This window comes from Pteronotus mesoamericanus, unplaced genomic scaffold (assembly GCF_021234165.1).
Source record: "Pteronotus mesoamericanus isolate MK-2021 breed Mesoamerican mustached bat unplaced genomic scaffold, CSHL_Meso_final scaffold_476, whole genome shotgun sequence".
Taxonomy (NCBI): domain Eukaryota; kingdom Metazoa; phylum Chordata; class Mammalia; order Chiroptera; family Mormoopidae; genus Pteronotus; species Pteronotus mesoamericanus.
The window spans coordinates 3,114,727-3,137,919 of NW_026555318.1; the positions used below are offsets into that span (position 1 = coordinate 3,114,727).

The window sequence follows — 23,193 nt, forward strand, 5'->3', positions numbered from 1 at the left end:
GATCCGCAGAGCGTCCGTCACCTTTCGCGTGCGGTCCCGGGCCGCACCCCCAGCGCCCTTGTGAGCCGGTACCCTCGGGGAGCCGTTTTCTCCTGCCGAGTCTAAGACAGTGTGGCCAGAAGTGCAGGGCAGGTACATCTTATCACCTAGGGAGCTTGTTGTTGTTATTTTTTTTTAACTGATTCCCGCCAGCCTGGCTCCACGTCACACCCTTGCGGGTGGGGCACAGGTAGCGTTCAGTGTGCAGCCGGGGTATGTTGTGCATTCTGGCGAACTGTTCTGAGTGCTGTAAGAAATGTGATAGACCGTCCCACCCCCAGCCCCCGCCACGGCTCCCACAGTTGGCAGGCCACCTCCCTTTCCCTTCAATAAAGCCAAACAAAGCAGGGTCTCTTTGGATTTTTCTTTTTTGTAAAACATTCTTTTATTAAAAGAACAAGTGCTGTTTACGAACTGCCCTTCGTACAAATAACATCCGTTATACAAAGATACAAGATCCGGGTTATGCACAATTCCAGGCTTAGAGGTGGGTGGGGGTGGGGGTGGGGCGGGCATTGACTTTTGGGCTGAGGATATAAAGGAGGTTTTAGAAAGAATGATAAAGGAGCCCTGGGTTTGCAAACCATGGCATCCCCTCCCTGCTCCCCTAGGAAGGGTCTGCGACATTGAGACAGGCTGGGATAGAAAGGGTCAAGGCCTGGGTCTCCAGTCCTTCCACCTAAGTCCCAGGTTGGGCTGGAGGAAGCAAACAAAGGGCAACGAAGGCATCCCTCGGTCCCCAACTTTTCAGTAGATCAAGTCAGAAGGGTCAGGAGCTAGGTGGTTTTTTCTGATTGATGTAACTAGAGGGAACCAGGTTACTGGGCCCCACCTGCCATCAAATTCCCAATTGAAATGACTGTAATCCCCCCAGACACCTCTCCCCAGGAAAATAAGCTGGGATACAGGAGAATTGGGAGTAAGCTGCCTACCCCTAACTCTGGCCTACCACACACCAGGGAAGATGCTGGAAGCTGGCAGCGGGGGAGATTGTGCCTTTGAAAACTTGTCTGCATTTCCAGTTTGGGAAAGGGAAGTGTGAAGCGACCCTCTCTCGGGGCTGGCCTCTGGCTCGCTCCCCTCGTTCGACCCTCTCTCGGGGCTGGCCTCTGGCTCGCTCCCCGCTCCCCTCGTTCGTCTAGGCCCCCTCTAGGACACTTCCCTAGGACTCAGAGCAGGAATGGCAGGGGTGCTCAACAGCTTCAAGGTAAGGGCACCTGGAGGCAGCGGGAGACCCAGGAGCCCGAGGGAAAAACTCACACACAGGAAAAACTTTTAAAAAGCATCCTTTAAAGTGTCATTGTCTATGGAGAGGATCCATCAGCTCTGAGCTGAGACAGTCAGTGCTCGATACCCTCCCCCCCGGGGCACACCCCTGCACTCACGCCACACATCACATACACAAGGACAGCCACATCCACATCGAGGTCACGCAGTGGAGGGGGAGGACAGAGGACCAGAAGGCCAGGGTCCTGAGGGCTGGTGCTGCCTCTTCCTGAACCCCCGTCCCTCCTCAGTTTGAAGGTATCACCTTTGAAGTGAGGAGCTGGCTCAAATGATCCCTAAAGACAGGTCCCTTCCAGCTCTGACACTCATGCACCAGTTGTGACCTCAAGGCCAGACAGTGGCTCTGCACACACACCCCACTCACGTTTCCAAGCTGAGTGTGATGGCACACGAAGCTCCACTCATGCATTTTCAAACTTCACTTCCGCCCTGCAAACCACATCCTTCCCCTCCCCTAGACAGAGAGATCTACACATCTGCATCCCTTCCCACTCCCCATCCAAATTTGTCCTGGAAAGGGGGACAGAGCCCGGGAGAGGAGGGGTAGGTCAGTATAGCCATCTCCCCGACACTGCGACCCTGCTCCTTCCTGAAGACCTCCAGACCTTTCTTATTATGAAGCTCCCTAAAAGATGAACATGTACTACCTCTGTCCTGTCCCACCCCCATCCCAAATCGAGAGAGCACGAACCCATACCTAGCCTAGGTACCATCTTCAAACCTAACCTGACTACCTGCTGCTGCACCCAGCCTGGGGAAAACTGGAAAATACAGACTCTTGGAGATGAGAACCCCAGGCTTTCGGGTGCTGGGAGGGAGGAGGAGGTCTTGTTTCCAGTGCACTAAATCATTTGGACCTCTCGCTCTCTGCCGCAGCAGCCCTGGGTGGGTTTCCCTCCCTCGCCCAAGGCTGACTTCAGCTCTAAGTGGGTCGGTCTTGGGCAAGGGCATGGGTGTGAATGAACAACTCTTCGAAGAATCTCTGAAGGTTATTACTTTTTTTCAGTGATTTGGGGGCAGGGAGTTAGATAGCTTAATAGATGAAGATTAATAAAATGCTGAATTCTATCATTTCTTTCTAACTGATATTTAGCATTAATAAAAAGTGAGTATTTTTGAGGTCATCACAACTGCCTCCCCCCTCCCCCCAAGCCCTTGCAAGTGCCTAAGAAATTGCCTCTGAAGGATTCCCACCCCCCTATTATCAGTTCCCTAACATCTTACAAAGTCTTATCAACAGTAATATTAATATTATTTTCAGTTATCAGAAAAAAACCAGTTGAGCAGCACAGGCAAAAATATATCTGCACTACGTTTCTGTCATTGCCAAAAATATACACATCTTCTTTTCTTTATTTAAAAAAAAAAACTCAACAATAACAAAACCCAAACAGACACACACACACACACACACACACACACACACACACACACCCACACATGCAGAGAGACCGACGAGACACGAGCATCAGGAAGCCGGGAAGGCCTTCTCCTGGCGCCAGCCCCCCAGCAACTGGACAGACATGGGCTCCAGCCCGCCCTTCACCTGCTGTCCCGCTGGCGCCTCGGCCTTTGCCACCAAAGGCTCTGGGCAGGTGGGGACTTTTTAAGGTGAGAATTTAAGCGTTGCCCACTATATCCCGGGGGAATAGCTGGTGCGTGAAGGGACAGTTGTTAGGTCAGCTTAAGCTTAAGTCTCCCCTGGTTGCCGGGGGGAAAGGTGTGGGAGGCAGGCAGTCTAATTCTGTGAGGGAGGCCTTCCCTATGGGAAGTGACTTCACCCTCCCTTGCCCTGTACCCCAATCCCTGGGGCTCCCCTTGTGCCAGGGAAGCAGGACCAATGATCAGCAGGGGCGGGGCGGGGGGAGGAACTCCGAGGGGGCACTGAGGCCACATGGGGTCTGGGGAGGGGAAGGCAGGCTATTACCCTGATTCAAAGCCCTCAGCCCCCAGTTACTCTCCAATACTGGAGTACTGTTCTGGTTTTCGTTAACCATCCATGCCCCGTAAAGGGACCAAAGTTGGTGAGGTGGGGAGGGTGCAAACAAGAGCTGGGAGACCACCCTCTGAGCGCTGCTCCTATCCCTGCCCTTGGCTGCCCCAGGCGGGTGGGGAGACAGACAGACAGACAGACAGACACACACACACACACACACACACACACACACACACACACACACAAGCTCTCTGAGTCAGGCAGCTAGCTCCCTCTCCCCACCGTCGGCACTCCTAAATCCAATAGTGCAAAAAGGGGCAGGGCACCCAGGGGCTGGGCCTCTCCCTCCCTGCCCTCCCCCAATCCATCACTGGGCTCCCCCCAGAGGTGGGGGGGCGCGGACTGAGTTTGAGGCCATCCCGCCCCTCCCTCAGCCCCTAGTCTATGGGCTTTGACAAGCTCAGCTTGTGACCCTTGTCGGGGGGAAGGGGACTGGTGAGAAACAGTCCGAGGGATCCCTCCTGCCATCTGCCCAAGTTGGGAAGAAACTGCAGGTACAGTAGGGCCACCTCTTCCTCCATAACAGATTTCTGCACGGGGGCAGGCCCAGGGCCTGTGCTCCGCTTCTCCCACTCAAGTGCTGATCCATTTTACGTGGTGGGTCCAGCCAACCCCCCACTTACGCCACGGCCCACTACGCTCTCTAGGGGATCTCGACACATCTGCGGACAGGAGGTGGGCTTGGAGCCTGTCCTCCCTCTGCGTTCCTCACAACGGCTGTGCGCAGAAGGGTACGGGGGCGGATGGAGGGAGCTCCCCTCTCGGTCTCAGTCCTCAGGACCAGGCGCACCCCACACTCCCCAGGTCTCAGCACGTGCTCTGGGCCAGGACTCTCCAGTGTCTGGGTGCAGGCGCCTGCTCCAGGCTAGGGTCCCCTCAGACCAGGACTGCCCCCTCACTTTAGGGGTCAGGAGGGGTGTGGGTAGATTTAGCCTTTTTCCTGGTTGGCTGAGGCTCCTTTGTCAGCGGTCTGGAAAGAGAGGAAGGGAGGCTGGGGCTTTGGGAGGTGTCTGGTCCTAACACCCAGTTGAGAACAGCTCCTTGGGGCAGGAGAGCTTTTGCAGGGTGCAGTGAGGGAGCCCGCTGAAGCGCCTGGGCCTGGGCTCCAGTGGGCGCATACCAGCCAACAATGTGTTGTGTATGTGCATTGCCCTGCATGGGGTGCCTGGCTAAGTGGACACGCACCAGCCAAAGCCAGCACCCTGTGCCCTGTATGCCCTCAGAGGAGGAAGGGAGGACCTTTCTGGAAATGGCCCACCCAGAGCATCTTTTTCTAACTGGCCCAATCAGAGAGAAATGGCCTTTTCTAATTGGTCTTTCAAGAGGAATGCTGTTTTCTAATTGGTCCTTTTACTATTAGTCCATGCTCAGAGTGCATCTTTTTTGGATCTGCAGGAGGGGTACCCCTGCGCTAGCAGAGACCCTGGGTCTGGAGCAAGGTGCTTTGCTGATCTACGTGCCACCTTCTTCCTCCCGATGATGATGCATCTCATCCGACGATACACCTTCCGATGTTCCACCTCTGCCCCTCCCAGAGTAGGAAGACAGGACAGCCCCGGACCCCTTACTCACCCCGCCTTTGGGGCCACTGCCACTGCTGTCCGCCCCGGACAGGCTGAGGAAGGGGTTGGTCTGAGCAGTCAGGACTGGAGGGCCGCCTGCTGCGGCCACTGCTGCGGCCGCAGCTGCTGCGGCCATGAGACTTGTGTTGTTGCCGAGGGAGGGAGCCACCAGGGCTCCTGCGGGCAGCAGGGGTGGGGCAGACGCTGTGGGCAGCAGGCCAGGAGTGCCAGCGGACAGCAGCGGGGTGGAGCTCCCTGCTAGCAGGCTGGCCATGGGCAGCTGGGAGCCCCCCGCCATCTGCAGCCGCTGCAGCTCCCGCTTCTGCTGGATCTGCTGGATCATTTGGTAGACAACGGTCTGGTGTTCCTGCAAGGAGGCCAGAATGCTCATTGGCCAGTGGTCCCCAAGGCCAGCTCACCCTGCTCAGCCCAGGCCCCCTCCCATCACAGCGGAAGCAGGAGATAGTGAAGGTTCTCTTTTCTCTTACTGCCCACTCTGAGCCTCGGTCTCCCCATCTGCACATGAACGTGGCTGCGTACTATCGGTGTCTGTCAAGTGGGGCGACACTGGCCAACCACAGGGTATTTAATATCTCTGGTTCCACCCCGCTCCCTAAGTCAGTTCCTCAGTTGCTATGACAACGACAAATGCTCCCGGGGGGTGGTAAGACCCCCAACTTGAGAAATACTAAACTAGGTCAGTAGTTTTCAACTCCCCTTCTTCTTTTGTTCTTTTCTTCACTTAAGATTAATTTATTTTTTTGCTTTTGAGTAGGCAAAGCATTTTCAAATGGTCTGAAAACCAAAACAATACATCAAAGTTCACCTTAGGAAAGCTTGCTCCTGCCCCAGGTCCTAACCGGCCCCTACAGATGACCCACTGAATTGGTTTCTTGTCTCTTTCTAACATTTCTTTGTGTGAAAATGATTTTTAAAAAATATATTTTCAACTCCTTCCTTTTGAAAGGCACAACTCCTTTTCTCCAAAGGAACTCTTAGCAGAGCCCAGCATATAAGGCAGATCCGCAAGGGGCTGCTCTGGTTGAGGGTGTTACCTGCTCGACTATCTCTCCGCACAGACTTGGAAGTCCCCTTGCCACCCACCCCCAAAGATCCTTAAGGCTGGGATCGGGAATGTTCAATAACTGAGGACTAGCAAGTGATCAGGGACACGACCACATCCCTTTCCCAATGCCTAGAAGGCCCTGAAGGCAACGCTTATCCCCTTTGCCCCACCGGGATGCTCCAGTCCCACGGGTGCGATGTCAGCCCGGCCTGGGGCTGCCATCCCTTCCCAGGCTGGCCCAGGCCCTCTGAGGCGGGCCCTTCTGGCCTTCTGGCGGCGCTGGGGGTGGGGTGGCCTCGGAAGGGAGGGCATTACCGGGGTCAGCTGTGGGGAGGCAAGGAGCTGCTGGAGCTGCTGGAGCTGCTGCTCTTGTTGCTGCAGGAGGTGTCTCTGCTGCTCCGTTAGGCTGAGGCAGGGGGACAAAACACAGACCATGGGAAGGGACAGGGAAACACTGCCCCCCCGCCCCAGGTTCCCGAACTCCCTCATACCCAGGTGGAGAGAGGCAGGGATATGTGATTTCAGAGAACTAAAGAGAAACACACTGAGCTCAGAGTACAGCGGGAGGTAAGTTAGGAGGAAGAACTTGCCCAGAAGGAAAGCCTACACTGGGGCACAACAAAACAAACAGACGGCTTTGACCTAGAGAGTTGCCACGCAGAGGCACTCGCATCTAACATCTAGGGATTACCTAGGGCCAAGAGCTGACTAGATTCTAAATCCTGTGAGTGGAGGACATTTCTTCCCTTTTGGGGTCGTGGGTGTTTGCGGGGAGTCCCTCCCAGAGCCAGCCTCCCCGTTCCATTCCCCAGGCTGAGCTCTCCCTCACCTGTTGAGACAACCTGGCAGCTGCAGCGTGGGGGCCCCACCAGCCTGGCTCAAGCCTGCAGGGTTGGGGGCAGCAGCCCCATTCAACCCTCCCAGGAGCCCATTGAGGGGCAGGGCCCCGCTGCCCGCCAGCCCCCCCAACAGCCCCTCAGCCATGGGCATAGCCCCCAGCCCCGCTGCCCCCGGTGCCCGGCCCAGCCCGTTCTGTGGCTGGGGCGGGAGTGGGGCAGGGGCCCCAGGCAGGGCCAGGGGCAGAGTGGCAGGGCTCTGCTGGAGCAGGGGCAGCGGTGGGGGCGTGCTGTGGAAGGACAGCGACGAGCTGCTGCGGCTGGGGCAGCCTGAGTGTGGGTCCTGGGGAGGGAGGGGGAAGGGAGGGGTCAGAGGGGCAGGGGGCCAGCATGACCTTTCTGGCCCCCGGCCCAGCACCCACCAGCATTCTCACAGAGCACAGCCACCCCACCTCACCCCCAGGCAGAGCCACCCCTGAGGAAAACGCAACGCCCGGGGATTACGGCTAAGAATCCTGAATATCTTCATAAATTATGTTTACAGACAACTTCCTGGGGGCCCAGCACCCCTCGCCATCTTTGTTTAATACTCAACCCCAGTGATGGTAGTGAGCACCCAGGACACCGGAACGGGTTCGGCGCTTGGCCTGCGCTGTCTCATTATTCCTATTTTATAGGTGCCCCACTGAGTCTTAGACAAGCTAAGGAACTCGGCAGATGGCTAGAGTGAAAGGCTCAGGTTCAAACCCTGTGACCACAATTCAATGGCTTGGGTAGCTTCTCTGCCTCAGTCTACCCACTTGTAACACGGGGGTAAGAGTAGTACCTACTCCATAGTGAAGGCTAAACAAACCAGTGCTTTAACAGTCTCAGCACAGGACGTGACAAAGGGCAAGTGTGCAATATGTTAATTAACATTAGTTATTAGGATGGTGATCATTGCCCAAGTCACAGTAAGTGGCCGAGAGAACAAGAAACTAGTTTGCTTGATTTCAATGACCACAACACAACAGCAGTAACTGCTACCCCAGCCAGCTCCAATGACACAGGAATTCTTTTCTGTGACACACTGTAACAAACTCTTCACAAATATGTCTCAAAGAGGCCTTCCCTAACCCTCATATCTACAGAAGAATCCCAATCCTCATTCTTCCTCACAGCCTTCAAATTATTTTCATCTTAGTACTTTTCCCTCTTCCCAACTGTTGTTTTCTTGGATTTAGCCTATCTTCAGGAACAGGACTGCGACCGTTTTGCTCAATTGATTGCTTTGCCAGTGCCTGGCACTAAGTAGACACCTCATAATTATTACCTATCTAACGGAAGGAATGAACTGATCAGCCAACTCATTGCTCAACCAATCACTTCATGGTCCAGCCTTCAATAGCTGCAGGGTGGAGGATGGACCAGGAGGCCCTTGCACCTCCCTCTTCTGCCCTTCCCTGGTGCCCCTGCCCGCAGTGCCCACCTCGGAAGACGTGGACAGCGAGTTGTCCAGGCCGAGACTGTTCTTCCCTGGAGGGCTCTTGCTGGTGCTCAAGGAATCGCTGCTGCCGGCTGAGGGAAGGGATCAGGGCTGACGTAGGGGCTAGTTCCTGCTGCTCGGCAGAGCCCCTACTCCCGGCTTGGGCGGCCCCCTTTACCTTGGGGAGGCAGGCCATAGGGCCCAGGGACAGGGCCATTGGCGGCAGGCAGGACGGCAGGCAGGGCGGGGAAGGGCACAGAGAGCTGCACGTTGAGAATCTGCAGCCGCTCCTTCTTGGCCGTCAGGCTCAGGATCTGCTCCTGAAGTCGCTGATTTTCCTTCTGCAGCGCATGCAGTGCCTTCAGCATCTCCACGACTGCAGAGAGGGCGAAAAGAACCTGAGCTCCACGCTTGCAGAGGCCGCGGTGGGCGTGGGGAGGGGTCAGAGGACTGAGGGTGGGGGAAGAAAGGTCGGGGCCTGGCAGGCAAAATCCCAGAGACCTCAAAAAGGAAGCCATAGGCAGCAGGGGTGAGCTCAGAGGCAGGACCTGGGGAGCGAGAGGTGTGAGGACAAGGGGTAGGGTCTGAGGTTCTGTTTGAGGCTTTGTGATTGGGAGGGAACCGGAGAACGGAAGGTCAGGCTTAGCGAGGCATGGGCCAGAAGCCCCTGAGGTTGGCCCAGCAGGGGTGTCCAACATTTTCGCGTCTGCTGGCCACTCATTAGGTACATTGTAACATGTAACCACAAAAAAAAATTCTCATGTTTTAAGTCAACTTATGATTTTGTGTTAGGTCGCATTCACAGCCATCCTGGGTTGCATGCAGCCCATGGGCCACAGGTTGGACACTCCTGGCGGGGGGTGGGGGGTGTCAGGAACAGGGTCTAGCAAGGGTTAAAGGGGAGACTGAGGTTGGCGAGAGTTAAGACTGGAGCTGGGCCAAGACGGGTAACTTTAAGATATTTGGGGACTTCAGGGAGAAGGGTGACCAAGTCTGGGGGTCCTAGGGCAGGTCTCTCAGCTCTGAGCCACCCCTTCTCACTGTTGACGCCGGCCTCGCCATCACCCTGCTTTTCCAGCAGCTGCTCCATGTTGGTTGTCCCGGGGGCCGTTGGGTCTAACTGGCCGCCCACACAGGGCGCCGACGCTGTCTGATCGAAGAGTGCGGGGAGGCTGCTGATGGGGGACCTGGGATCAGAAGGGTACACCCGGCTCAGGCTTACCTCATGGCAGCGCCGGTCTCTCCCTCCCTCCCCTCCCTCCGTAGGAGTTCCAGTCATCCCCTTCCGGACGATCCTCTCCCGGTGCCCGCTTCTCGGCCCCCTCCTCTCAGGGTGTCCCTCCAGCCCCCACTCCCAGACGCGTCCCCATCAAGCCGCGGCTCCCTCACATGGAAGACAGGCTCTCCTGGGGGGAGGTCCCCCGACACCGGAAACTGCAGTCCTCCAGGTCTGGCTCTTGGAAGGAGGGGCAGGGATCAGGGGAGGAAAGGTGCCAGCCAACCTCAAGGTCCCCGCCCCGGGAAGTGGGCGTGGGACCTGGAACCTTGCCGCAGACCCCTTTCCCGGACCTCCCCACCCAGATTAGCAGTTCTAGCTCACAAGGCGCTGGGAGCCCTGGAATGGAAACCGGCCCCTTGGGAGGTAAAGCTGGGGATCTGGTCTCTTCCTTTTAAGCAGAAAGACTCCTGCTGCCTGGCTACTTTCAGATCCACCACCCAATTTCTTTCCTGGAAGCTTAATGCTGTAAAAATTTGGGGTCTAGACAGTCCTGGGTTGAACCTGGACCCGATACTTGCTCTGCTAATTTGAGCTTGAAACTAACCTCTGAAGTGATTACGATTAAAATAAGGCAACAGCCCTGGCTGGTGTGGCTCAGTGGACTGCGTGCCAGCCTGTGAGCCAAAAGGTCACTTGTTCGATTCATGCCTGGGTTGCAGGCCAGGTCCCCAGTTGGGGGTGTATGAGGCAACAGATCCATGTATCTGTCCCACATCGATGTTTCTCTCCCCCTTTCTCCCTCCCTTGTCCCCTTTCTTAAATAACACTTTTTAAAATAAATAAATGTGAAATATTAAGCTGCATTCAGCAAGTCCTTAATTAGTTGTAGGTATTATGTTTTGCATGATGTTTTATATTCATAAACTTACAAATTAACTGGCAAGAACGCTTGGCTGGACCACAGATTTTTGATTTGGGTTGGGGTAAAAGTCACCCTACTTGTTGGGTCTTTAATTTTGAATTGGACTCAGTCTCTTAAAGGTCTACCTGCACCGGTGGCTGGGTGGTAGGCCCCACCTCCTAGCTTGCCCATGGTGTTTCTGCACCAGTCAGCTCTCTGGGGCTAGGCTGACTCCCCAGGAAGAGGGCAAGGTGCATGTGACCTGCCCCTTTAACTCCCACATACCCCAGAGCAGGTTGCACAGCTCTGTACCCCTCACCCCAATGACTCGCTGAGGGCAGCCGGGAGCCATCCTGCTGCGATTAGAGAACTGGGGTTGGGGGGGGGACCAGAACTTCAGTTCTGCCTCTGCTTTTCCCTGATTCAACTGCCCTGAGTGTTAATCTCTCAGCCTTTCTCCTTCCGTGAGGTGGAGCAGTACTACTCCAACCCCTCAGCAGTTTTCCCGTCAAAGTGGACCCTGGTTTGTTGTGCCTAAGATTCTGTTTCGTATAAGGAGCAACAGCCAGAGGGAGGGGGCAGCCGAAAGCCCTCCTATTCTTTTTTGGGGGGTGACATGCAAGTGATGGGTGCCCCTCAGGCCTTTGGGGAAAAAGGGGAACAGGGTCAGAGACTCACATACCTGTGTGGCTGCTCTCAGCTTGGGTAAGGAGGGGGTTAACGACACCCATAGGGGTTCCAAAGATGTGGGCAGAAGGGAGGCTAAAGGTAGAGCCAGCCAGAGAAAACACCTGAGGGAAAGGAGGTAGAGTCCAGCCTGGTGGTTATTCTTGGATCTAGGGCACAACTGTGTTTACCGGGTGGAGGGGATCAGGAGTGCTGGGGAGGAGAGAGGACCAGAGAGAGGGAGATGTTCTGGTAACCAAGCCCAGTATCTGAAGTTCCCACAGGGGGCTGGGGTCTTTGGCAGCCTGTCCCCCACCTGCCCAGGGTTAGAAATGCCCAGGAGTAAGTCCTCACCTGAGTGGTGGAGATAGAAGCGGAAGAGGAGGGGAGGGTGCTGGTGAACGGGGAGCGGCTGAGCCGGGGCAGGGCAGAGGTCCCCGGGGGCCCCAGCAGGCTGGAAGACAGGGGGGTGCTGCAGACAGCGCGCAGCATTCCTCCACCGTGGGAGATGGGGTCCTTATTACTGGTGTAGATGCCTACAGGCACAGGGACACAGAGGGCAGCATGCGGGCACCCCCTCCCCTCGGCCCCTCCAGCCAGGCGGCTGGGGAGCTGCTCCCCGAGGAGAACGCTCCCCCGGACCTGGCCACAACCAGTCCAACCTTCCTGACCAAAAGGCGCCATTTCTTGCCTGAGTGATATCTGCTCGACCTGCCTCATTAGACTGCCTTGCCTGGGCCTGGGGAATTCCCCTCTTCTAATAACCCAATCAAAATGTCTTGGCCTACAGACGATCTAACTCAACCCCTCCTACTACAATCGTGTAGAGGGTGGGTATGGGCGAGTGTCTTAGACGTGGCTGTCGCTTCCATCCTTTATCTCTGTCCTTTGGCGTAGTTTCTATCACATTTCCTTCTAACTACCCGTTTAAGCCTCTGTCCCATCACTAGACTGGCTGGGCCCTCAGATGCCCTTCATCCCAAAGGGTCACTAACCTGCCCCTAGCAGGGGGGACTCCAGGCTCAGGCTGGGTAGGCTCCCAGAAGGCCCAAAGGTGCGGGAGGCCAGACCACCCAGGCCGGAGCTGACCAGGGAACCTCCTGAGAAGGGTGAGGCAGCAGTGGCAGTAAAGCCAGCCAGCTGGGCGCCAGGCAGGGAGGGGGCCGCTGGAGCCCCAACGCCCTCCTCTGTCCGGCTTCCCTTGGGACGGCCTGGCCCATGTCGGCTCCTCTTGCTGGCTTTGTGCTTCTTCTCCTTCAGGCCTGTCTCAGGGGTCTCCTCAGCAGGCGCAGGGGCAGCGCTCAGGGTGGGCATCCGCTTGTGGGTGCCTGCTGAGGTCCCAGACCCTGAGCCGTGGGGAGACTTATAGTCCCCAGGGGATGGGGCCCGGGCCCGGCCTGAGCTGGAGGTGGTGGTGGAGAAGCGCATGATGGGCCCAAAGCCAGAGAAGACCACCTTCTGCTCAAAGAGGTCAGCCTTGGGGGGCTCAGGAGCTGAGGGAGAGGGGGGAGCCGAAGGGGTGGGGGCTGTGGGCTTCGAGTACTTGTCCTCCTCGGGCTGCTCCAGCTTGGGGAAGGCAGAGAAGTCAGGGGAGCTCTGCAGGGATGAAACTGCACAGAGGGAAAACTGAGTTACAGCTGGACCCCTGGCCCCTCGCTCTCCAACCCCCCGCCCCTCACAGTGTGCACGAGTGGGAGACGCCCCGGTCAGGGGCTGGGGAGGCCTGCTTTCCTTTCCCAGCTCTGCCACTGTCTTCGTGTCTTGGGATGAATGAACCCTCCCTCCCCAAGCTTCCCCTCTTGGGAAAAGAGGGAGGAGAGTTCTAGCTCAAAAAGGAAGGGCTGAGGGGAGGGTCTGGAGAAGTGTAACTTGGTGGGGATCCCCCATCTTTATCCTGAACCAATTTAAAAAGCAAATGAGATGCAGACCAATATGCAAAGGCCCTGCTAGAAAAGTTCAGGGACAGAGGCTGTCCCATTCCCAGCCTCCTCCAGGAGGCTCACCTGCCCACACTCACCTGCAGGCTGGAAGGGCCCCCCAGAGGAGGAAGAAGAGGAGGAGGAAGAGGAGGAGGAGGTGGAGGTGAAACTGCTCACACCTTTCCCACTGCTCAGCTTCTTCCCCTTGTGACTCAGGCTATGGCTGGAAGACTTTTTCCCCTTTGTGTCCCTGTTGCTCTCAGAGGTCTCCTGAGTGCTGGCCTCATGGTGGGAGGAAGAGGACGCTGAGGAGGAGACCTGAAGGAGCGGGTAGAGAGGAAGGCTTGAGACCAGCTGTCTGGGCCTGGGTTTACCCTGACTTGGAGCAGGAGCGCACAGGACACAGGGCTCTGCGGGGAGTCCAGGATTAGCTTCAGGGAGGGGTTTTGGGGAGGGAAACGGTGGTGAGAGCCCCGAGACCTGGGAGGCGGGGAAGCAGCTGTGGAACTTCTGGATGGGAGAGGTGGTGAGCGACCTGAACCCAGGAAGCCACCTGTCCTTCACCTCAGGTAAGGGAGAGACGGAAACAGTCCTCGAGTCTGTACTGATGTCCACTCATTCATTTCAGAAGTACCTAGGGAGGCCCCAGAGGACTGGGCTAGTGCTGGGAAGTGGTGTGGGCAGGAGAGAGGGCTGCCCTGGCTGGGCCCTTGGGCTCTCTGGTCACCGCCACTCCCTCCCTGCTCACACCAAGCTTCAGCCACCTGGCTGATGCCCTGTCCCCTGGCCGCCCTGTGCCCTTCCTAGACAGCCTGAGCTTGCAGTGCCTAGCCCTCTGCGAGGAGAGCCTATTCTTAGCTTCCTGGAAAACTTCTCATCCTTCAAAATCTAGCTCAGCAGTCCCCTCTTTCATGAAGCCACCTGGACACCTGGGATGGAACAAGTCACTCTGTGCTCTTATTTCCAGGCACTGTGTATGCACATCCGCCATGTCCATAATTGCCACACTACACTGCAATGGACTGTTCCCACATCTGGGGTCCCCAGTAATCTCTCCGGGGTGGCAAGGCAGGGGCTGGAGGAGGATGGGCTCTGGCAGGCTGTGCCATTTACTGCCATGTTTGCGCTGCAGGGTCTCGCAGCCTCGCTGAGCTTCAGTGTCCTTACAGAGCTAGTTCTATTTGGAGGGCCAGGAGGAGCATAATGCCAAATACATAGTGCAGGGTGAACAATGACGGTTCTGATGGCTGTGGCTGCTTTTAATACACTGCAAAGACAGCGTCCGTAGTAGTTAAGAGTCCAGGCCTTCAGATCAGACAGCATGAGTTCAAATCTTGACTCCACCACTTACTAGCTGTGCACTTTGAGGCAAATTACTTAATTTCTCTGTACCTCAGTTTCTTCATTTATTAAATGGAGTTAATAAAATACCTACTTCATTGGACTGTTTTGAGGATTAAATAAACTAATCCCTACACACCCCTTAGGTCCCCCTTTTCTAGAAGACAGGCTGGCATGTGGCGACTGAATTAGAGCTTCATATTACTGCAGGGATGTGCCTTTCCTCCTGGTGGAGAGCAGGTATTCTGTAAACATTTGCTAAACCAACAAATGCCAAAGAGAGGAGGAATGAGGGAAGAGAGCCACCCTGCACTGCCCTCCCTGGGGGGAGCCCTTGTCTCCTCTTCCTCTTTGTTCTTTTCAACAGCTGGAGTTCTGAAGGGAGCCAGATGTGGTTCTGAGAGCAAGGGAGAGGGGCTGGGGGAGGGGTGGCTAAAGTGCTGGGGCGGGGGAAGGGGGATGGGCAGAATGCTCCAACATGTCCAAGAGAATACCCAGTCCCTGGGGGAACTCCCAGGTCTCTGGCCCTTCCTTTTCACCTGTCTGCAGGCCCCAGGGAAAGGTCAAAGGGCAGAGATGACGAGCTTTTCCAGGTGAGTCCTGGGAAGCAGGACAGGGAGAGGGTTACTGGGGCAGTTACCACAGCAACATCCCCCTGGAAACCTGATACCTGAGCCTTCTGCTAAGATGCCCAGGGCTCTGCCAATCTCCTTAGGCAGTGGAGGTGAATGGAGCCACAACGGGGACAGGAGGAAGCAGTTTCTCGGCCCTTTCACCTTCCCTGGGGAGGGCAGGCTGGAAGGAGGGGCAGAGAGGACCGCTCTGGCTTGGATTAGCGGCTCCCTGGCCTGCCATTTGCTTGTCCAGATGTTGCCCATTTCTGGAGACAGGCCTGACATACCCTGTCCCTCCTGGGAAGGTGGGACGGGGGGGGGGGGGGGGGTTCACGGTGTCGTCAGGGGCCTGCCATGGGCGTATACGCTTTCGGTCCCTCCAACATGCGTAGAGTAGGGTTTGGTTAGGTCACAGGCTATGGGTGTTTCCCTGACGTGGGGAGAGGCGAAAAGGGTGAGGGAGAAGTGGTCCTCTCTGCCTATCTCTGGGGAACGGGCCCCAGAGCTTGGAGCACCGGCCTGCGTACTGACCCGCAGACAAGAGCCCAGGGCTGGGGCTCTGTGTCTGGACAGAGGCAGATGTGAACATCTGGCAGCCAGCAGGCAGGGTGGTAACCCCCACCCCACCCCTGCCCTCCTGGTCGGTTAAGTGACTGTTGGGGCTGAGGAGTAGAGGGGGTTGAGATGGGGAGGGGCACACTAACCTCAAGCTGTGGGGGTGCCCGGTCCGGCTCACCCTGACCCCTCACACCTCGCCTCCCTCCCGCCGCTGTGGCCGCCCCTCCTAGGCACGGGCGGCAGTACCTTGTCAGCGCTGGGGACCACAGGTGGGCTGAGGATGCTGGGGGGTGACTCAGGCCGCTTCTTGTGCTTCTGTTTAAGGCGTTCCTTGTCCTTTCGACTCTGGGGAAGGACAGATGACCAGATACTGGTGTCGGGGGGCATTTGGGGTAAAGATGACATGTGCACGTGGGAAGGGGACCCCTCTCAGAGATGGGCTCTGCGGGCGTCACCTCCCCCTGTGGAGGGACTGGCAGACTGCTGGACAGGAGTGGCTCAGGCAGGTTCCTCTGAGAGCCAACAGCCCCTTGTCCTCTCTGCCTGCCAAACACCACCTGTCCCATCATCGCACCGGTGACACAGAGCACCACACAGGTGAGCATACAGGTGGGCGCCTGCAAGGGCGTCCACCGGGGACTCGGAGCTGCGCAGAGGGACGGAAGCCAGCATCCTGTGCCATGAGGCATGAGGGGACGGTAGGCGCATATACTTATGAACTGGGCTGACATAAGGCTAGACTGTGGAGATGCGCAGGGCCACGTGTTGGGGGCTCTGGGGACACTCATGTCATGGGGAGGTCACTGGAAGAGCAATGCAAACACAAGGAGCCCCAGCGAAGCCAGGCCCTCACCTCACCCTCTGTGGTCCTCATGGGCCCCTTCCTTGGCCCCCTCCCAGCCCTCAGTGGCCTCAGAGGAAGGAAGCGGGCAGGCCCCAAGGCCTTGGGGACACCTTGTGGTGGCATCTTGAAAACAGTAGGAGTTTGTGAGTGTGGGCAGGACAGTGAGAGGGAGATTTTTACCTTCTTCTGTCCCCTTTCGTGGTGGGAGGGGTGCTTCTCTTGCTGGGCGGATGGTGACGCTGACCGGCTTCTCCGGCCGGTGACGAAGCCACTGCCACCTCCCGCTGTGCCACTGCCTCCTCCTCCTGCTCCGCCACCTCCCCCACTGCTGTGCCGGGAAGTTTTCTGGGGAGAGAATTAAGAGGGGTACCAATTCTCTCATTAGCTTAGAAAACAGTTCTTGATGGTCAAGTGATCCTGGGGGCCTGTCCCAGTCCTGCCTGTCACTAAGAGGACCTTGTGTTCTTAAGAATGCTCTGCTCTACAGAAGGGCACTCCCTTAGCTTCCCTCAGCTGGTCCAGTGCATGCATTTGGCAATTGAGACCAGGAAGCGCCCAGGGTGTTCTGGCGACAGCAAGGCACGCTGGAGGCAGGCCTGGGGCCTAGACCCTTGCTCTTCACCCACCTCTTTCCGCAGTGTCCTCTCGGTCCCTCTCAGACGGCCTGACCCGCGGCCCACTTCCACTTCCCTTCCTGGGGCAGAGGACGTGCGGGGCCCTGCTGGGAGCCCCTGCTCCTCTGCACTCCACACTCCATCCTCTCCTCCAGGCGCCTCCCCTGGCCATCGGCCCTTCTCCCTCGCTCCTGTCCCCTGCCCCCACCAAACAGTGGTCCCTTCTGCCCCAAAGGACCGCTGCCCTGAAGCAGGGGAAGTACACACCCACAGCCAAGACCCACATGGCCCTCCTGCGGCCTCTCCTCCCAACCACGGCCTGCTCCATCCTTCCCTTCACCACTAACAGGCTCCCCACCGCCCAGTCCGATGGCGTCACCTATCCCCTATTTGCAGCTGCTCCCTCTAAGGTCGCCCACCGCCTCCCCAATGCCAAAGCCAAGGGCTGCTTGCAGACCCCGTCTGAACCCATTGCGCCCCTGGGCACTGCTCCTAATCGCACCAAGGTCCTAAGACTCCCGCATTCGCAGTTCCCTTCACATGCCGACCCATCCTACCCTGGTCGGCAGCCGGGGATTCTAGCCCCAGCCTGAGACACCTGAGACTGGCACTATCACCCTGGCCAGGGGGTCTGACAGCCACCAAACCTACACATTTCCACGCGGCACCTCCTATAAACAAAGCGAGCTCCCTACTTCGTCCGAAGTCGTCATCAAACCCTGAAGCCAAAGTGACCATATTACTTAAGATCCAAATCAGGACACAGTTGAAAATGAAAGGGGAACTATTAATAATTACACCAGGACAACAGGCACAAACTGGGACTGTCTAGGGTAGACCAGGACAGATGCTAACCGTACACAAGCCTGCCGCACCCCTGTTCACAGCACCCCCAGGGGCGCAAGCCTTATCCTCCCAGCGCTGAGACCCTGGATCCTATATACTATCCTCAACTACTCCTTCTCAGCTACCCCCACACATAGGGCAAGCCTCCCTAGCAACGTCCTAGAGTCCGGCTTCACCCCTCCATCCCCCCGCCCTCCCCCCACCCCCCTGCAGCTGTCTCCCAGTCGCCAGCCTCGGTGCTTTGGATCCAGCTTCCCAGTGCCTGCCAGGGTAATCTTCCCTAAAAAACAAATCTGATCATGTTACCCTCCCGCTTACAAGCAGCCTTACAAGCCCGTGGCCTGGGGGTGAGGTCCACGCTGCAATCCCTGTCAGGCTGCAGCCTGCCTCTCCAGGACACCCAGCTTCTGGAACATGCAGGTCTTTCCACCAATATGAGCTAGTACCCTTTCTCCAGGCTCTCCTTGGCTCTGTGAAGCCTGGGCAGAAGGAAGCCCAGCTCTGGCCCTGCCCAAGCTTCTCTGCCTCATCTTCCGCCTCATCCCCACAAAACACACTGCCCTGCTGCTCTCAAAACTCCCTTTCTCCTCTCGGGGCTCAGCCCATCCCAGCCCCTCTACCTGGGGTTCCTTTCTCTGTCTTTGCTTGGCAGACTCCTGGGGAGCTTTCAAACTGCCTGTTCTGAACTCCAGAAAGTTACATACCTTGGTGGGTCTCAGCTTACTCATCTGTAAAATGGGAAAATAGAGTACATCTAGTTCTTAGGGTTTTGGGGAGGATCATAAAAAATGATACAGGTAAAGAACTTAAGTGCAGAGGCCGGGACACAGTAACCCCATGCCCACCATCACAGGTCGGCTTTCACTGTTCCCGCCTCCACCAGCTTCTGTGCTACCTCTTCCTTGAAGCCTCTCAGACTGATAGGCAGGGTGTGAGCTCCGTCTCCTGGGGTGCACTGTGTGCTTTAACTCTGATTCTCAGTCCTCAGGCTATACTTGAATTTGTTCTTCATCCAGTGAAGAGCTCCTCAAGGGCAGGGACTGGGTTCCTTCCATCCCTGTCTTCTTGGCACTCGGCACCAGCCCGGCCCAGAGCCCACACCCTCTACACCATGCCTGACTAACCGATTCACGTCCTGGCAGACGAGACTCACCATCTTGCTGAAGTGGTATTTGCAGTAGCCGCAGTACTTGACATTGTCAACCTCCAGCACTTCTTCCTCGCAGAGCAGGCCTGCCATTTGGGCGCTAACCAAGAGAGGTCAGCCTGAGGAGGGAGTGGCCACACACCAGACCAGCCACCTCCCTTCCACCCTCCTGGACCCCCGCTGGGGTAAAGCCAAGACCATCCAAGGAAAGCGCTCTTTTAACCGAAGGGACAGCAGTTGGGATGAGCGCCTTCGGTTGCCATCCATGGCGAACCTCAGAGGGGGCTGGTACAGCTGGCCTGGGATCCCAGACAACTCTGGAGCGGGAGGCGTGGGGGCAGGCAGGGGTCTCACCAGGTGACGTGGAAAGCTTGTCGACATCCGTGGCGGTTACAAGTCATGCAGGCTCCCGAGGCTGCCTTGCTCTCCCGGCCCTGCTCCTCGCAGATGTAACACGTCTGCAGGACACAGTGCGATCGTCCCCTCCTCCCTTCCACCTAAGGGACCCCTTATTGCCCTCGGTCCGTGCCATCCGACGGACCTTCATGCTCTACACTGCACTGCCCAACACAGGAGCCACAGACCCCGTGGGCTACTGAGCACTTGAAATGCGGCTGAGGAACTAAATTTTCAATAGCATTGAATTTTAATTAAGTTACATAGCCACATATGGTGGATGGCTACTAGGATGGACAGCACAGTCCTTGGATGATGAGCCCCGTAAGGCCAAGGACTGCGTCTGCCCTGCTCACCGGTGAGCTCGTCCTCACCTCTGGCTAGAGCCCGGAACCCACCCTCCTCGAGGCTGGCTCCTTCTCATCCCCGGGTCTCAGCCTAAATGTCTCTTTCCTTCACCACTTCATTTAAAGAAAGCCCCCCATGAGGTGTTCTTTATGTCAGTACCTTGTTTTCTTCACAGCACTTACCACAAACATTATTTACTTTATTTGCCTGTTTATTGGTATTTACAGTCTTCCCACACAAGAGTGTGAGTTCCATGGGGCAGGAAGCACATCTGTCTTGACCAATACTGACCACTGCGTGCCTGGTGGTACCCTGCCCCAGGCTTGACACACAGTAGGCGCTCTGTAAAATGTGTTTAGCGCAGGAACGAATGAACTGCTTGCTAAGGTCTACCCTCTGGCAGCACTAATTCCAGACCATGAGAGTCTGTCAGTGAAAGGTGCCTACGCACTTCCTGAGTTCCCTGAAAGTGTCTGTTGGATAGAATCAAATTACACTGGATGAAGAGCGAGGTGGAGGGACCCGGCTGGGCAGGGGACTAGTAGGAGGGCACAGCAGGGGCCGCCGACCTTGTTGAAGCGATCATGAGGCACATACTGCAGCACGATGGGCTCCATGGTGAGCACGTTGGCAAACTGCACCTCAGGGATGTAGAGGGCACAGACCACATGCGCCCAACCTGGGGGGTGCAGGGAAGGCCTCAGGTGCTCTGGCAGGCGGGAGACCCTGACCCTCCCAGCCCCACACAGCAGAGAGTCCCCTCCTCCGTGGCATTCCCATCAGATTCCAGTGCCAGCTGGGAAAGCGGAATGAAGCCCCCCCCCCCCCCCCCCCACCCCCGGCCAACACACACACACACACACACACACACACACACACTCTCTCTCTCCCTCTCCTGTCTTCCCAGACCCTGCTCAGGGGACCTTGCTGACCTCAGCAGACGAGGTCTGGAGCTCAGGGCCCCCCTCACCTCCATTGTCAGTCCTCTTCAATGCCCCGTCTTTGTGTGGGCACAGCTCACACCTCTGCCAATGCAAGGGGCACAGGGATTGAGGGGAACCTTTTCAAAAAGGGGTGGGGATCTGATCTGCCCTCCCCAACACATTCCAAGGGCCCCAGGAGGAAATAAGCTGCCTACAGAGGGAACAGGATTGGCCACGAGCTGGTAATTGTTGAACACGGGTGATGGGAACATAAGGTTCCCTAGAGTATTCCCTCTACTTATATACACATTGGAAATTTTCCATCGTGAAAAGTTCAAACAAGCAAACAAAAATAAAAGGCCCCTTGCCTGAGGTGGGGCAGAGCTGAGGGTGAGATGGGGTTGGTGATAGTGTGCAGGAAACAGGAAGTCCTGTGTGACAGTCCCACCCCAGTATCAGGCTCAGAGTCCTCTAGCTTAACCAGGGGAGATGCTCAGGTGTATGCGCTGGAGAGGGGAGGGGAGTCTTAAACTCACCACCCTGGCTGCTCGCTCCTGAGATTCACATTTCCGGCAGAACCAGGGTCCGGTTGGCACCTGGACGATGCCATAGCAAGCTGGGGATGAGGGAGGAGAGTCAGGGAGCAAATCTGTCAACAGTGGCTTTTCCCAGGGTCAGTGGGGAAGCGGGGTGACTTTTAAGAATGAGAGCCAGTTCCAGCAGAGGGGGCTGCTCCCCTGTATGGGGGCTCACTCACTAACCAGCAGGACCAAGAAGAATGCCCAATAGCGCACCCGCCAGCGTTCAACCACACAACCAAGCACTCCAAGCAGGGGCAGGAAGTCTGAGTCCTTGACCTTAAACTCTAGGAGACCCTCCCCCGTCCCCTTTCTGGACCCGCTTCCCAGCTTCTGCCGCAGATGATCGGAGTACAGAAAACTAGAGGGACATTACAACAGTCAAACACGTTTTTTGTTGTTATTGGGGGGGGGGCATTTCTTAAAGGGCCAGTAAGGGAAGAATCAGAAAAGTTGGGGGCCCAGGGACCTCATCTTCTGCCTCTAACTATAACAGGGCAGGTCAAAAGTTAAGGCTGAGGGCAGGTGCAGGACAGGTAACCTATAGGAGAGTGGCGGGAAGAGCCGACAGCGACAGCATTAAGGGCTGTCCCAGGAAGGGGTGGGGGCAGCTGGCTGTGCCAGGCAGGCGGGAGATGCCAGCCTGCACCCTCGGCAAGATTCCTCAAGGAGTTAACTCCCGAACCATGTGCTGCTGGGGGAAACTCCAAACCTCCCTCTTTTCGATTCCGGCCCCCTGCACAATCTCACTCCTACCCGCAGCTCTTTCTCGGAGGATTTTAGGAGTCCCCTCTCCCCTGGGACCCTTCTCCTCTCTTCCCAATACGCTCCTCCCAGTATCCGGAAGCGGGAGGGGGGATGACTCCCCCTTGACCTCTCCCTCTGGGGGCCGGGACCAAAATAACCGGGCAGGAGGGGACACCTCTAAGGTAAACATTCTCCCAACAGCCCCGAGACACTGACGGTGCGGGGCTCGGAGAGTGTACTCATTGCCCCCTAGACTGTCTCCAAACTCCCTCAACTTGGGGTGGGGGGCGCGGGACTGGAACAATAGGCAAGAAAACAATGCCTGACCCGGTCCTCCAGGACAGGGCGGGGGGAGCCCCCGACGCCTCCCAGCCCTTCAGGTGGAGTGGGGGAGGGGCGCCCGAGCCCCAGGAGGTCTCTGGAGGGCGCGGCCGAGGGCGCCCTGCGCACGCAGCCCCCGGGGTCCCGCCGCCCCCCGCGGGCCACCCCCGTACCTTGGTGGACAGCCACGCTGCACGCGTGCCCATCACAGTAGACCAGCGGGTTCTCGGCCCAGCCCCTCTCGTCCGAACATACGCAGCAGCCTCCTACCATCTCCTTCATACTCCCATGAGCTCCCTCCGGGGCTGGGGCGGGTAGCCGGCCGGCGGGGGTCGGGGGTCAGGGGGGGAGGGAGGGAGCGGGGGGCCGCGCGCCTCCTCGCTCCCTCCTCCTCCTCCGCCGCCGCCGCCGCGGCTTCTTTTCTTTGCCTCCTCCTTCCTCCTCCTCGGCGTCCTCCTCCTCCTCTTCGCTCGCTTGGTCTGGCCGCCCCCCTCGCCGTGCTCTCGCCCTCATGCCCCGACGGGCCCCCCCCGCCCCCCAACAATGAGACCCGAACGCTGGGCTCACCCCCTCCGCGCCGCGCGCCCAGCTATCAGGGCCGCCCAGCCGCCGCGCAGCCCGGGCCGGGCGGGGGAGGCGCCGAACGGCACATCGCGGGCGCCCGCCCCGAGCAGCCCGCTCACGCACCGCCCCCCCGGCCTCCCTGCCCCGCCGCGGCAGCCATGGCCGCGCGCCTCCGCTCGCTCGCTCCCGGCCCGCCCGCCGCCCGCCGCCCGCCGCCGGGTAAAGTCTTAGGTTCAGGGAACAAAGCCTGGCTTGGTAGGGAGCTTTTCGCTCGCTCTCTCGCTCCACGCTATTTTCCCCTCTTTTTTTTCTCTTTCTGTAGTTATTAGTTGGGGCTCCTGAGCCCTTCCTCTGCCTGTCCCTCGGTCTCGGCCCTGGGTCCGATTCTCCAGCCTT

General features: G+C 57.5%; 1 protein-coding gene across 3 annotated transcripts; it reads right to left on the bottom strand.

Annotated features, from left to right (window-relative positions):
- Positions 1-1,167: 1,167 nt before the first annotated feature.
- MLLT6 (MLLT6, PHD finger containing) lies at positions 1,168-22,713 on the bottom strand. 3 transcript variants are annotated; one of them, XM_054593722.1, is made up of 20 exons: positions 22,407-22,713; positions 21,124-21,203; positions 20,635-20,689; positions 20,234-20,343; positions 19,275-19,378; positions 18,927-19,020; positions 16,494-16,658; positions 15,716-15,814; positions 13,136-13,274; positions 12,033-12,647; positions 11,392-11,573; positions 11,054-11,162; positions 9,641-9,707; positions 9,293-9,438; positions 8,430-8,627; positions 8,255-8,343; positions 6,780-7,129; positions 6,266-6,356; positions 4,895-5,251; positions 1,168-4,292 (listed from the first exon to the last, which is right to left on the bottom strand). In XM_054593722.1, the coding sequence occupies exons 1-20, from the start codon at positions 22,513-22,515 to the stop codon at positions 4,251-4,253; spliced, it is 3,201 nt and encodes a 1,066-aa protein (XP_054449697.1). In that variant the 5' UTR covers positions 22,516-22,713; the 3' UTR covers positions 1,168-4,250. The 3 variants fall into 3 exon arrangements, with proteins under 3 accessions (XP_054449697.1, XP_054449695.1, XP_054449698.1); XM_054593720.1 differs by having other exon boundaries at positions 13,055-13,274; XM_054593723.1 differs by lacking the exon at positions 6,780-7,129 and having other exon boundaries at positions 13,055-13,274.
- Positions 22,714-23,193: the final 480 nt, after the last annotated feature.